General features: G+C 22.0%; 2 protein-coding genes across 2 annotated transcripts; one reads left to right on the top strand and one right to left on the bottom strand.

Moving 5' to 3' along the window:
• Nucleotides 1-2508: 2508 nt before the first annotated feature.
• Nucleotides 2509-7494, bottom strand: LOC105363998 (venom acid phosphatase Acph-1-like; the record flags this gene model as incomplete). The annotated part of the gene is made up of 6 exons (XM_011501828.1): nt 2509-2688; nt 3044-3252; nt 5988-6271; nt 6428-6693; nt 7198-7302; nt 7399-7494. Coding segments are annotated over 6 exons (1140 nt in total), but the record flags the coding sequence as incomplete, so codon positions are not given.
• A 4564-nt stretch (nt 7495-12058) lies between these two features.
• LOC105364111 (venom acid phosphatase Acph-1-like) lies at nt 12059-13747 on the top strand. Its single transcript, XM_011501975.1, has 6 exons — nt 12059-12103; nt 12207-12320; nt 12397-12610; nt 12700-12899; nt 12977-13312; nt 13448-13747. The coding sequence occupies exons 1-6, from the start codon at nt 12059-12061 to the stop codon at nt 13745-13747; spliced, it is 1209 nt and encodes a 402-aa protein (XP_011500277.1).
• Nucleotides 13748-13952: the final 205 nt, after the last annotated feature.

Raw genomic sequence — 13952 nt, 5'->3', positions numbered from 1 at the left:
TTTATATTTTTGTAGATATAATCGCGCGCACCCACCCACATACGCACACACACACACGCGCGCGCGCGCGCGCACATAGAGAGAAAGAGAGAGAGAGAGAGAGGAGGGGGGGGGGAGAGAACTCTCTTCGGAGTAATTCAAAATTTATCTCTCCCGTTCTGCTTCATTTAAAAGACGTAATATGCCTTTATCGCATTACCATTTTTCTCAAGTACATGACATCAATACATGCAGACAATTTAAAATATAATTAATTTTATAATTTAGTCGACATGCCACGCAATTAGTTACTGTTGCGTAGAAATGTAGTTGGCAATGATACCCGGTTCTCTGAAATATGCATAAAGGTATCTCTTCGAATTCTATGATCTAGCTAGTATTATGCGGAAACGAGAACCGGGTAAATTTATTAAATAAACAATTCATCTCTTACCAAACATACCATCATCGATCAGGGACGTGGGACGTGGCATTCGTAAACACATTATACAGAATTCTTAAATTCGAGTGTATTAATTTTAAATATTAATTTCACGATGTATATTTTTTACATTCAAGGACGATGGTTCTCGTTGAGAATAATTACAAATTTTAGTTTATTTTTTGTAACCTTCGTGTTAAACAACTACACAGATTATAAAGAAGACTTTAAAGGATGTGTGTGCATATATATATATATATTTATATATTGTATTTTATCATTATGAAATTATAAAATATGATTTAATTGATTAATCATATCTGATATTAATATTTCTTATTGTAAAATCCTGTATTGTAAAAGAAACCGGTAATCCAGGATCAAATATTGCAAAAAAGGTCTCAAATATCGAAAAGAAAGTAATTTTTGCTGTATTTATAATATAACCTTTATTACTTAGTTATTAAAAGTTAATATATGTTATAAGTGGTAAAGTAACTCTTATGGATTATTAAAACATTCGTTGATTTAATAACCGACAAATAAATAATAGACTTTGATTAATTTTCTACAAAACAAAATAAAATTTTATTATATTCATAATAATAACATAATTATTTATTCAATTTTGAAAAAATCACTTATAGATCTTTAAAATGAAGAAATAAAGTGAAATGTTAATTAATTACGATTTACTATTCGATATATATTATAAAGTTAGTTTAATTAATTAATATTAATTAATTTTGCAAGAATACAATAATTATTAAAATTGTATCGCTTTTTTTTTAATAAATCTATATTCAATTTGTTATGTTTTAATTAATACTGTTAAATACTATTATATATTTATAATAATTTATTAACTATAATTATATAAGCTTAATTATACTATAAAATCATAATTGAAATTTAGAAACATGTGAATTAGATATAGTTCTACGGAAATTTTACGATTAACTTTCCTGATAATTTTTCTACATTAATTTTTATAATAAACATATATCCTTTAAGGATAAAAAATTTTTTAACTGTTTTCAAAATAGATATTTTCTATTTTTTATCGCTGTTAAAAAGATCATTGTTTTCCAAAAATCTATTATTACGTAATGATTTCAATATACTAAAATTCTATAAAATATTCTAAAATCAATTAAGCTATTGTTGATAACTTTTACAGCCTATAATTTATTTATAAATTATTAATATAACATAAATTTAAAGCTTTTACCAGAATTTTGTTGGTTAAATTATTTTTAATATATATGATATTTTCTATGATATATATAATTTATATATAAATTGCAAATAAAATAATATTAAAATAATGTATTATTTAACATTTTTATATTTTTCAATATGATATTTATACGTAAGTTTTCAAAATCGATATATTTTGTACCAATTCAATTTTTTTAATTAGTAATGTTATATAAATATAGTTTATTATTATATATTTGTATAGATTATTACTACTCTTTATACTATTAGTTTCAAAAACTAAGGCAAAACAAAAAAAAAAATAGATTGCGGATAATAAAATTATGGAAGAATTGAAATAGTAATTTTTTTTACAAAGCAGTATTTTTTATGTGAATTGTAAACAGATAATCAAGCGATGGACATCATTATTAATTTTATATACTCTAATGGCGTTTATCATTGATACACTAAGAAGAAAAATAATTTGGTATTATTTAATGATTCTATATTAATGCCAAAATAACCTATTCGTGTAATCTATAGTTCAATGATTTCATTAAATAAATCTTTTATTGTATTTTTATTTATATCATTTAACTAATATGGATATGAATGTGTTTAATATATTCTTTGTGTACTTTATTTAATCTGCTTGATTAATTAATATTATTATTACTTTTTCAAAAGGTAAGTATAATATTCTATGAATGTTAAACTATATTATCACTATGTTAACGACTTATTAACAAAATATATTTTTATACATTTAACTATTATAATTATTAATTTTCTAAATTGTAACTAATACTATTCTTATTTTTTCAAATACAGGAATAAAAATTAATTTTTATAATATAATTTTTGATATTAGATGTGTATAAACATTATAGTACATCGGATATATTATTTCCTGTAATTGTTTTACTTTTATCGCACCTTAATTCATTTTGTGAAGGTATTACATCTTTAAGTAAATCCAAAAATTTATTAAATGGACAAAGTATTTCACATCCTGGAATTTGTTGCGTCAAAAGTGTTGCAGGTACACCTCGATAATATAACACCTGTGCACAAAAAATAATGATAAAGTAGATAAAAGAAATGAGAATAAAGTAAAGTTTAAACAAAACAAAGCAAATAGATACGTTTATTTCACTACTAAATCAATCGGTTAAATAGATCTTAATAAATTAATATTAAAAATTAACATTATTATAGCTCTATTGGAAATATGATTATTCATTTTAGTAGCTAATATTTTTGACAAAGTTTGACAATTATAGAATTGATTCGATATTTTTAAAATAAAAATATATCTTACAAAAAAAATAAACAAATAAATAAATAAATAAATTAACAAAAATTAACAAAAATTAACCGTCTTTGAAAATTGCATTATAATTTGATAATAATACTTACTTTCACGAAGTACTCAGAGTTTTGTTCATAAAATTCAATTATAATAGCACTAGAATAAGCAGGTACATGTGGTGTATAAACTCCTAATGTTTGTAGTAGAGCAACGATATTGGTTTCGTGCCCACTGTACAGAGATATTTTACGTCTTTTATCTGCAATTCCACTTTTAACATTTCTTAATTCTTTGACTATTTTATATAAGAGTTTACCTGAAAGATTTTGTTTAATCAAATAATATCATATATTTACTTTGGCACAATATATTATTATGATTATTAGTATTATTATTATTATTATTCAAATAAAATAAACTTATCGGAAAATAAGTGCCGTATTAACGTTTTCAAATTATTTAATATTTCAATCAATATTCAATGATTGTTCAATATAAACGTTCATCACTTCTTGGAAATAATATATAATTCCTAGTGTCTCGAATATAGAATTTTTACTTAGACACATATTAAATTTTACGATTACTAGATCAAATTTATCAACACCTTTGTATTTTTCAATAATTATTTTATTAATTTATAATCATATGAATAATTTATGAGTATCTAGAATTGCATGAATTATAAGAAAAATTTTAAATTTAGATATGGATTCGAGATTACTGTAGTAATTAACTTGGATAATTTGGATCTATTTAACTAAGAGTAAAGGAAAAAAAATCTCTTATATATAATTAAATGCAAGAAATTAAACAAATTAAGGAAATTAAATTTTCCTATTAATAATTATTATGTGCAGTTATTTTAATTGATAAAGTAAGATTCATAGCTTATTTAATCCTACATTGTTATCGATTAACTAGAAAAGAAATTTGTATTCTTTCAAGATATATTGCAAACAACAGAAATTAATCGCGATGAATAGATTACGAAAAAATATAGCTAATTCAAATTATCTTGCCCCTACCATATTAGTTTTTCTAATATGAATATATTTACTCCAATATTTGTTTACTTTTTTCACATTATACACATATAAACGTGCATTATAAGCTCATTAAATATTGAAAACTATATGCTTTTATCAATAAATTATTTAATCGTATTTTATATAATAATAAATTGAACCTTCATATAAAATGTGCTAAGAATATTTAAAAATTTATATACATTTATTATCTATTTCCTATACGATTACATAACTTTATTTATAAATTTAATGATTTACTTCAAATATACATTTTATTACAAATTTATCAAAATAGGCTTATTAAAATATATGTTAATAGACAAAACTATTCTTAATGAAAAAACAGCCTGTAATAGAAGCGATATTAACTAAATAACAGGCTGAAAAATTAGATTCTATTATCATAATCATAAGTAGTCACAAGTATATAAATAGAATAAGTATTTAAAAAAAAAAAAATGGTTTTAAATTTAATTTATTTTAATTTATTTTTCGACATTAATTTACGATTCTTCGAAAACATAGAACTCAATTCGGCTCATCTATTTAATATTTTAATTTACAAAATGAATTATTTACTTTTTAACAATTTTTTTTCTAATATATTATATTTATTTTTTATTAAAATAATAATTTAATAATTTTTAAAAAAATTTTTACGTAAAAAAATTAAATAATTTAATCATTATTGTGGTTATTTGTTGCTATTTAGATCTATTTATTACTCAATGACGTTTTAAACATTATTTTAATAGTATTGTTTCATTTTTGTTAATAGACTTACAGCTATATATGTTACAAAATACATTATATACTTTTTTATAGTTCAATATTTTATTATCGGTTAATATGAATGTACTACATACTTCACTATTTACAAAACAAATTATTATTTTTTATGCTCAGCTTTATGTAATACGACATTTTAATATTGAAGTATTCACAATTAACACCAAAGGATTATTATTTATTTGATTATTTAAATTTAGAAATTCTATAGTATCTCTTATGATTTGTATTGGTCTGATCATAAATATTAATAATATCCTTTAAAACATATTGTTATTCGTATAATATAACAATCCGTGAAGATGGTCTGGCATTAATTAACTTTCATTTTAATGATCAGGGACTCCATTTGCTTTTTTCTCTTTTTATACTGATTGATGAATGTCGATTTTATAAATCTTATACTTTCAAAATTGTTCTATTCCTCAATTGACATTAAATAAATAAGAACAGAATGTTGTACATTTACAAAGGAAAAGTATCATTATTATTGATTGTATTTCTTTAAAAATTGTTCATCTATTTATTTATAATTGTTAAACCGAAATAATGCTTGCGTAATAAAATAGTTTCGATAAATATAATTAAAAAGTTTAGTGGTATTAAAATTTATGTTTCTAATATTAAAAATAAATGCGAATATGAAAATATACATATAATCAAAAACAGATGTTTAAACTATTTATAATAATAAATGTAATATATAAAAATTAATATTGGGTATAAATTTAAAAATTTATACAGAAATGTACTCAATACATTGTATTTGACGTATCGAAATAAAATAGAGAATATGAAGTAAAGTAGATTATATAGGTACAGAAATACTTTATATGCTTTTAGATAATTCCTGTAAAGAAATAAGGTTAAAATTTTTATCCCTTACTTATTTTTTTTTTTTTTTTGCTTTTGAAAAAAAAACAGCGTAAAACATGACTTCGTTTTCTAAAGTTGATTTTCACAAACACATTCCTGTATTTTTATTTTGATTAAAGAGAAATTGTTGTAGCAAATTTAAACAAAATTCAATAAGTCAGTGGAGATTTTAATTTAATTTATTTAAATGTTCCATAAAAATTGATCTAGGGTCAATTAAATATTGCTGATATCGTAAAATTTTATGACTAATAAAAGTATAATAATAATACTGGTGTCGCAAGATCGTATTTTTCTACTCAAGTTTAAATCTCAATTGATCATTCCTATTTGATTTCAATTATATTAATTTTACCTCCATTAATTCTTCGCATATCTGTTGTGTAACTGAAAATTTCATACTCGAGCTTAATAGCGTCGAAAAGTTGGCCATATGGAAATACAGTGTTGGTCCAATTTGGAAGTGTCAAATTTAAAAAGGATTGAGCAACGAAAAGGTGATACAGCATATAGATATCGTATGTAGTGGAAATTGGTTTTCCAGTCCACTCAGTGAGATTTTGCATAAGTCCTTTAAATTGCTTTATCTTGCCTACAACTTCTGGCGTCTTTTCAATTTTTTTACGAAGTTGTATATACCTTGGCAAATACAGAAATTCGTTTATTTTTAATTTTATTCAAATATAATTGTCTGGTTTTTAATTACGCGAAACTGTAAGAGACCAGCATCTGTCTATAATTATTATTGATCTAATATCAATAGTATCACTAAATTTTACATTCAAAATTTCTTACTCAAGACATTCTTCAGGAACCATAAGCCAATCTTGTTCGGAAGTCAGAAACATCGATGGAATAGGTTGCCAATTAAGTTTATTATGCCATTTTTGTACACCAGAAGGAGGATAAAGAGAGGCGAGAACGAGTTGCAAAGACATTTTTGTTCTCGTATAGTCAGTGCTTAGCGCATAGACTGATTGTTGTAAATACAATTCACCTAGAAAATCGTTATATTTATCACGAAGCAATTGGCCGAGCTCGTATTCACGAAGTTTTCCTCTCTAAAAATATTTTAAATTAAAATAAATACTAATAAAAATGTTTCTTTTTTTAGTATATTATAAAATAGACATAAAATGATAAATTTGAATATACGAACGCAAATAGTCTGTCGCTTTTTTTTCTGTATATTTTAAATATTATTATATTAATTTCAAAGTCATTTCATTATTAAAAAATTAAGATTATTTTTATGTAAATAATTTTTTTTTTCTATATATTATGTAAAAAAAATTTCATAAATTTACAAAGTAATAAATTTTTAAAATTGTTATTCTTGTTGAATTAAAAAAAAATACATTTATATAATACCTAATATTTCTTATGCATTATTATTTTAACGATTCATTCAAAATATTTTTCTGTACTAATTAGTTTAATTCATGATTATTTGTTACTACGGGATTGTGTTATAAAAAGACCTTAAATTACAATTATAATTCCATATTTCATATTCCATTATAATTTTAAATAAATAATTTAATAAAAATTAAATTATAACTTACATTTGTTAATTCGCCATAACCTAGGGGATAAAACTTAGATTTGATATTAAGATCTGTCGGATAGGTTTCAGAATAATCAGGAGTGCGATCACCATGACGAAATACCTACATACGAGATACATAAAAATATTATTAATAATTATAGAAATTAAACAATGCTTAGATTGTTAATTGAAAATCATTTTAATAAATATTACTTGCCACATTCACATATTTTAATTTCAATTCATCTTTTCCCAGTAATCCCAAAATTTTAATACTAAATAAAAGTATTTTGATCCAAAAATAAATTATTTTTCCCGCCATTTCTCTTAAATAAATATCTGAAACAAAAAATAAATCTAACAAAATATAAAATGCTGTATTTTTTATTATAAAGCTTTATAAAAAAAAAGTAATATGTTAGTATAAATAATATTTATATTTAATATTTTCTAATTAAGAGTCATTGATTTTACAGTTCATTTCAGACTGCTTATTGAATAAAAAATCTACCTAAAAGATAAATGGTATATACTAATTTGTAAAAATTTATTTTATTTTCACTTTAATTCCTATTCTCACTTTAATAATTATTGTATACTGTTATGAATAATGTTTATACATTAGATAAAATAATTATTTATCTACTACAATAGTTCATTTAAATATCTACTTTGCAGTAAAAAATAATTTATTTAAAACTATACTTAGTTTACTAGTAGTACTAGATTAGATAAATCTGACACATTAACATATATTTATTAGACAAAAAACCAATTATATATAATTATATAAATAAAAAACTAAATAAAAATATTAAATAATTTATTCTAACAGCTTTATATTTATATATCAAGTTGATGATAAATTCACATAAATAAATGCTTTGATAAACAACTCATTTTACTTGATGAATTTGAATAGAAAAATAATTAATTAAGTGTAGAATATCGAGTTTTAATTTGAATTTTATAATTTTTATAAATATTAATAAAATATGGAACGAAAATTTAATACATATGTAAAATTTGCAAAAAAAAAAAAAAAAGTAATTATCATGCTTTTCTATTTTTCCTACTACATTCAAGGAAATAGTGATTAGGAAAATAAGGATTGAATGAGAATGTTTAAGTTCAAAGAGGACGAAGAAAGCATGACTTATACGACATAACGAAATTATAAATTTGGCGATTATTATTTTTTTTGTCGGTATTGCACTTATGTATTTGTAGGTATATGAAATAAACGTATATTAACAATATATAAATTTTAAGTCCAAAAGAAAAAAAAAGCAAATGAGTGGTTAATGAATAAATATTGCAAAAAAAAATTATGTAGTAATTATTAATTATTTTTACTTTAACATTTTGCTTAAATTTCTAAAATTAGATATAAAATATTAGTAATCACTAGTTTCGATTTTTTAATGATTATAGATGTAATTATATATAAATGTTAGAAATTAAAATAACATAATTTTTGATAACTCCATCTATCGCAAAATTCATTAAAATAATGTTTGAAATATGTGAAATTATTAAAAATGTTTGTTAATTTATGACGTTTATAATGGCGATGAAGTGCTTTCTAAAAATTAATCAAGTATTGGATATATAATTTAAAATATTTTCTACCTTTTATTAAAATGGTGCTAGTCTGAAACTATTATATTACAATAATTCTACTGTAATTGAAACTATAATATTTTAAAGAATAATGATAATTTGTTTTCTTATATTGTAAATGAAAAAAATTTTATTACAACTATATTATAAAACTAATTTTAATCAAACGTATTTAAATTTTATCATACTTTAAAATTTAGTTTTTATATAAACAAGATAAAATGACTAGATGATGTTCATATCAGTAATAAATAAATGACAATGATAACTATAATGAAATAAAATTTCGTATTTTCAGTTAAAACAATAAAATATTTATTAAATAAAAATCAAGCTGATTTAACTATATATTAAGATTTTAATTTTTATGTAAATTTTAATTTATTGCTCTTAATGTATAATATAGTCTAAAGTTTATGTTACAAATTTAAAGAATGTTAATTCGACAAAGATAGAAATCTATATTCGAAAGCATTAAAATAAATTTAAAAAAGAAGAAATTTAATTCCTTTATTCGTATAAAACTCTTAAAAGTATAAAGTATGTAATCTTCGTGTAAAGCCAAATTTATATATTTTTTTTTCTTTACTAATAATTAATAATCAACATGTTTACGCATTTAAAAATATTATGTTTTAGAAATTCCAGATTTTTATTATTATTTTTGAATTTGCCGAAATATAAAATCTAACGTTAATCTACTTACATGTATTGAAACTTGATAATATAGATTATTATAATTTTTCTAAATTATAAATTTATAATGAATCACGATTAAAGATGATAATGCCTGGTGAACAAAAATTATATTGTACCAAGATACGTATGCTTTAATTAAACTTACCTTACAAAAAAAAAAAAAAAAAAAAAAAAAAAAAAAAAAAACAAAGAACGAAAAAGAAGACGTACTAGTTATGTTATAATTAATTTTAACAATTATTTTATAAATTATGTTAACTTTGGCTAAAGAATAGTTAAAAATTAATTTATTTAGAGAATGTCTCAAAGATTATGTCTAGCATACGCAAGCTAAAGCCGTCAACTGTAAGTTTGAAGAACGTACAATAAATGTTAATGTGTTTTTGTAAATGTATTTAGGTAGCTCCTACATAATCTTAAGCATTATCGCGTCAATTCAATTGTTCCTACAAATGGTCGTTGTCATTTTTCTTCCTTGTTTCTTAATTCAATTCATCATAGAAGACTTGAGCACAGCATTTTTATCTTGAACAATTCGATTAAGATGACATAAATATTCTTTTGATAAGAAGCCAAAAGAAAGGTATCGGTAAAAAAAAAGAATAAATTACTTTTTGTTGATATTTATTATTAAATAATTACTTTGTTAGCCATTATATGAGTTTTATCGAAAAACAATTCGAGTCTATGAATATTTAAACTTATTTTTAATTAATTTAATATTTTTAATAGCCTTAAATTTTGTATTTTATCATTGTATTGAAAAAATATATATATATATATATATATATATATATATATGATATTGAAAACAAATTTAGTATAATAATACCAAATACAAATAGTTTAACTGCTTATTTCTAAGTAATTAACAAGGAGTTATAAAATTATAAGATTATAAATTTTAGGTTCGATATAAATTATATGTGCTCGTGAACACTCGTGATAAAAAAATCATAATATAAATTTATGATGTAACTAAAATCATATATTTATATGTATTTTATATTAAAAAATAATTCTATCATTCAGTTTCATTACTATTAGATATTCATTTATGCACAGTCTATAGTTCTGTACCTGTAAAAATAATTATTTATTATACTGGGTTATATTATCGATGTTGTTTTTTCTATAATAAATAATTCTATATAATTATATACCATTAAATTCATTTATGATGTTGAAATAATGTCTTTATTTGATAAAATTATCTATAGTTTTACAAAATATGTCTTTTCGATTTTAAGAACCTAACACAAGATTAAAACAATGTTATAATTGCCGAAATTTTACTTGAATTTTTTGTATTATAACTAATAAAAAAATTAATTACTTTTATTTACATCAGGCATTAATAAATCATAAATTATTCCTATTAATCAACTTTTTAAAATAATCTCTAGTCTATGCATATATTATATATTAATTATTAATAATATAATTAAAAATATAATCTTAATACAATAAATAGTTATTTAGCTTAAAACAGTACAATGTAATTTTAATGATTAAGTTATATTATGATGATATAATTAATGTTGATTAGGTTAATAATATTAATGTTTTATGCGTATATATAATGCTTAGATACTTTTGATATAATTAGATAATGTATAATGAAATATGTTATAAATGAAATAGTGATAATTCTATATCGTTACGTATGATATAATATAAAAGGAAAAAATGAAATCATTTTCTTCAATAACGAGTAGAAAAATTGGATACTATTTCTTATTTTATTAAAATATGAATTAATAGAAAAAGATAACAGAAATAATAAGAAACAGTAGGATAAATAGTTCAATTTTCATAGAATTAATGAGTCATATTTATAAAATAATTTAATTCTTATACTATGATAACCAAGAATAAGTAAAAATGCGCGCAATTAGATAAATAAAAATGCTTCATGATTGTTACTATTGAAAGATTATACAATCCTTGTGATAATTAAACAGAATATAAATGAATAACTCGATATAGATTACTTATTTGTCAGGTAGATAATTTAGATAAAATTTTAATTTTTATGAAATTTAAGGTCTTGTAAATAGAGAATCAGCAGTCATAAAATCATATGTAATTCCACATACGATAAGAAATAATGAAGAATCTGATGTATTTAATTTGCTTTTTGAGTAAGTTATCTTGCTAATCATTTAAAAAAAAAACTCACTTTTTACACGCGTCTTCGAGGCTTTTAAGTTTCTGTAGTGTTTAGAGTTGCTTAAGAGTTAGGTAAAACTTTTAATTATATAATTTTAATTAAATAATGGTGAATAAGATATATTTCGTACATATTTGTTTATGTTTGAGTTCCATGAATTTATTTGTTTTGGCTAAAAAGGAACTGACGCTCTTACATGTAGTAAGCATTTTATTTGTTAAATATTATATACTGCCATTAACATAATTAATTAATTAATAGCAAAGTTCAGGTATAGTCAAATTGTTTATTATACTGTTGGCTGTGGCTAATCTGAGTGCTAAATGCAACGTAATATGTGATAATTAATGACTTGTACATTACTATAATTTATTATTTCAATATGTTTGGAAGTGATGTAATAGATAAAAAAGTTTGGCATTTTCAAGTAATATTTTACACTAAACGATTTTAATGAACGGGATAATATGAATTTGATTTAAAAGTGTACAAGTAAATATAAAATATAATGAACATAATTCGTTTTGCAGTTATCAGTCAACAAACTTTATGTTCCTGATTGTAATTCCTCATCAACTCTACTAACAGTTCCTAAAAATTTTACATACGAATATTTTCTAAAAAATGCCGTGGATTTGCCGAATGTAAGCAATTTTTCTATAATTCTATAATTATAGCCTTTTCTTTTCACATTATAATTTTAACAATTTCATATGACAGACTGCTAAAATGCAATTATTTAATCTTGGAACTTACTTGAGAAAAACATACGACGCCTTCTTAGGCTCATTATTGTTAGGAGATACAATGGAAATGCGTACGACGGAATTTTCTGTGTCAATTATTGCCGGAGAGTTGATAAATGCTGGATTATGGCCGCCTGTAGAATCACAAATATGGAAAGAAGATTTGCTTTGGCAGCCTATACCTTTCAGTATAAATATTGTTTATTTAATATCTGTGACAAGGCTTAATTTATATATGTTTTTTTTTTTTTTTAATATTGTATTTATTTCATTATAGTTTACGATGCAGCAGAAGATGACACCTTATTATTGGGTACGCTTTGTCCTAATTTTGAGTATGAAACAAATAAGGTTTTAATGGAACATAAATTAACAATGGCGCAAACAAAACTTTTAAATTACCTAAATAACGAAGGTAAAGTAAAAATTACAAATCCCATTGAAGTTGCTCTCTTATATTTTTCTATTGAAAATAGTGTAAGTTTATTGATCTTTTTATGATATTTTGTTTTCGATATATCTTTTGTAGTAAATTGCGTAATAAATAATTTTAGAACGAATTGAATCAAAGACAACCGGATTGGCTGATGAAAGTTTTTCCCAGTGAAAATATGCTAAATCTCACTTTAACAGCTTATGATTTGCTGAGTAAAACAATCGTACAAAAACGGTTAAACGGTGGTTCGATTATTAAAACGATAATAAAACATTCTAAGGATAAAATTAACGGAATTTTGAGCAGTGATCGTAAAATAAATATTTACAGTGGCGATGATCGTAATTTAGCAGGAGTTTTAAAAGTTTTAAAAATCCCATTCTATGAAATTCCACACGTAGGTGGAGCCTTAATTTTCGAACTCTTTGTCGAGGAAAACAAGTATTTTATAAAGGTTGTATTACATTTTGATATTTATAATTTTAATTTAATAATTTATTTAATTAAATACAAATGAAAATTTCAAATAATTATTATAAATACATAATTTATTTTCATAATTTGTTATTATCGTAAAATATATTTTTAGATTAATTATTATACTGGAATAAACAATGAAGCAATTCCTTATACTCTAGATGGGTGTGATTTATTCTGTCCCATTGAAAAGTTTTCTGAACTCGTTGCAGACATTTTAGTTGAAGATAAAGAATCTCCTTGTAGTTCAATGATGAAAATGACAGATAAAGAGAACATTGCATCTTACGGAGCCTCTGCAGCTGTTTCTCTCACTTCGCAAACATTATTCATTGCTTTTTCTTTAATTTCATATCATGTTATTATCAATATCTTATATCAATATCGAAATAGTAAATTCATAGCAACTTAATTATTTAATTATTACGAATATTTTGATATAAACAAGATTAACTTTTATATAAAAACTATCTGTTATATATAAAATATAAAGAAGATCACGTACTATGATTTATAAAATATCTACAATATATCATTTAATATAACTGTTTTCTCTATCATTTTAAGGTAAACGACGAATTTTTATGTAATTTACATGCACTAAAATAACGACTATT

The sequence above is a fragment of the Ceratosolen solmsi genome, unplaced genomic scaffold (assembly GCF_000503995.2).
Source record: "Ceratosolen solmsi marchali unplaced genomic scaffold, CerSol_1.0 scaffold23, whole genome shotgun sequence".
In the NCBI taxonomy this organism is placed as follows: Eukaryota; Metazoa; Arthropoda; class Insecta; order Hymenoptera; family Agaonidae; genus Ceratosolen; species Ceratosolen solmsi.
Note: the sequence above shows the minus strand (reverse complement) of the source record. Positions and strands in the feature narration are given on the sequence as shown.

Coding starts and splice junctions, on each gene's coding strand:
- LOC105364111 (XM_011501975.1), top strand. CDS start 12,059: ATGTTTGGAAGTGATGTAATAGATAAAAAAGTTTGGCATTTTCAA. Junction 12,900..12,976: donor ATTTTTCTATTGAAAATAGT/GTAAGTTTATTG, acceptor AAATAATTTTAG/AACGAATTGAATCAAAGACA. Junction 13,313..13,447: donor AAAACAAGTATTTTATAAAG/GTTGTATTACAT, acceptor ATATATTTTTAG/ATTAATTATTATACTGGAAT.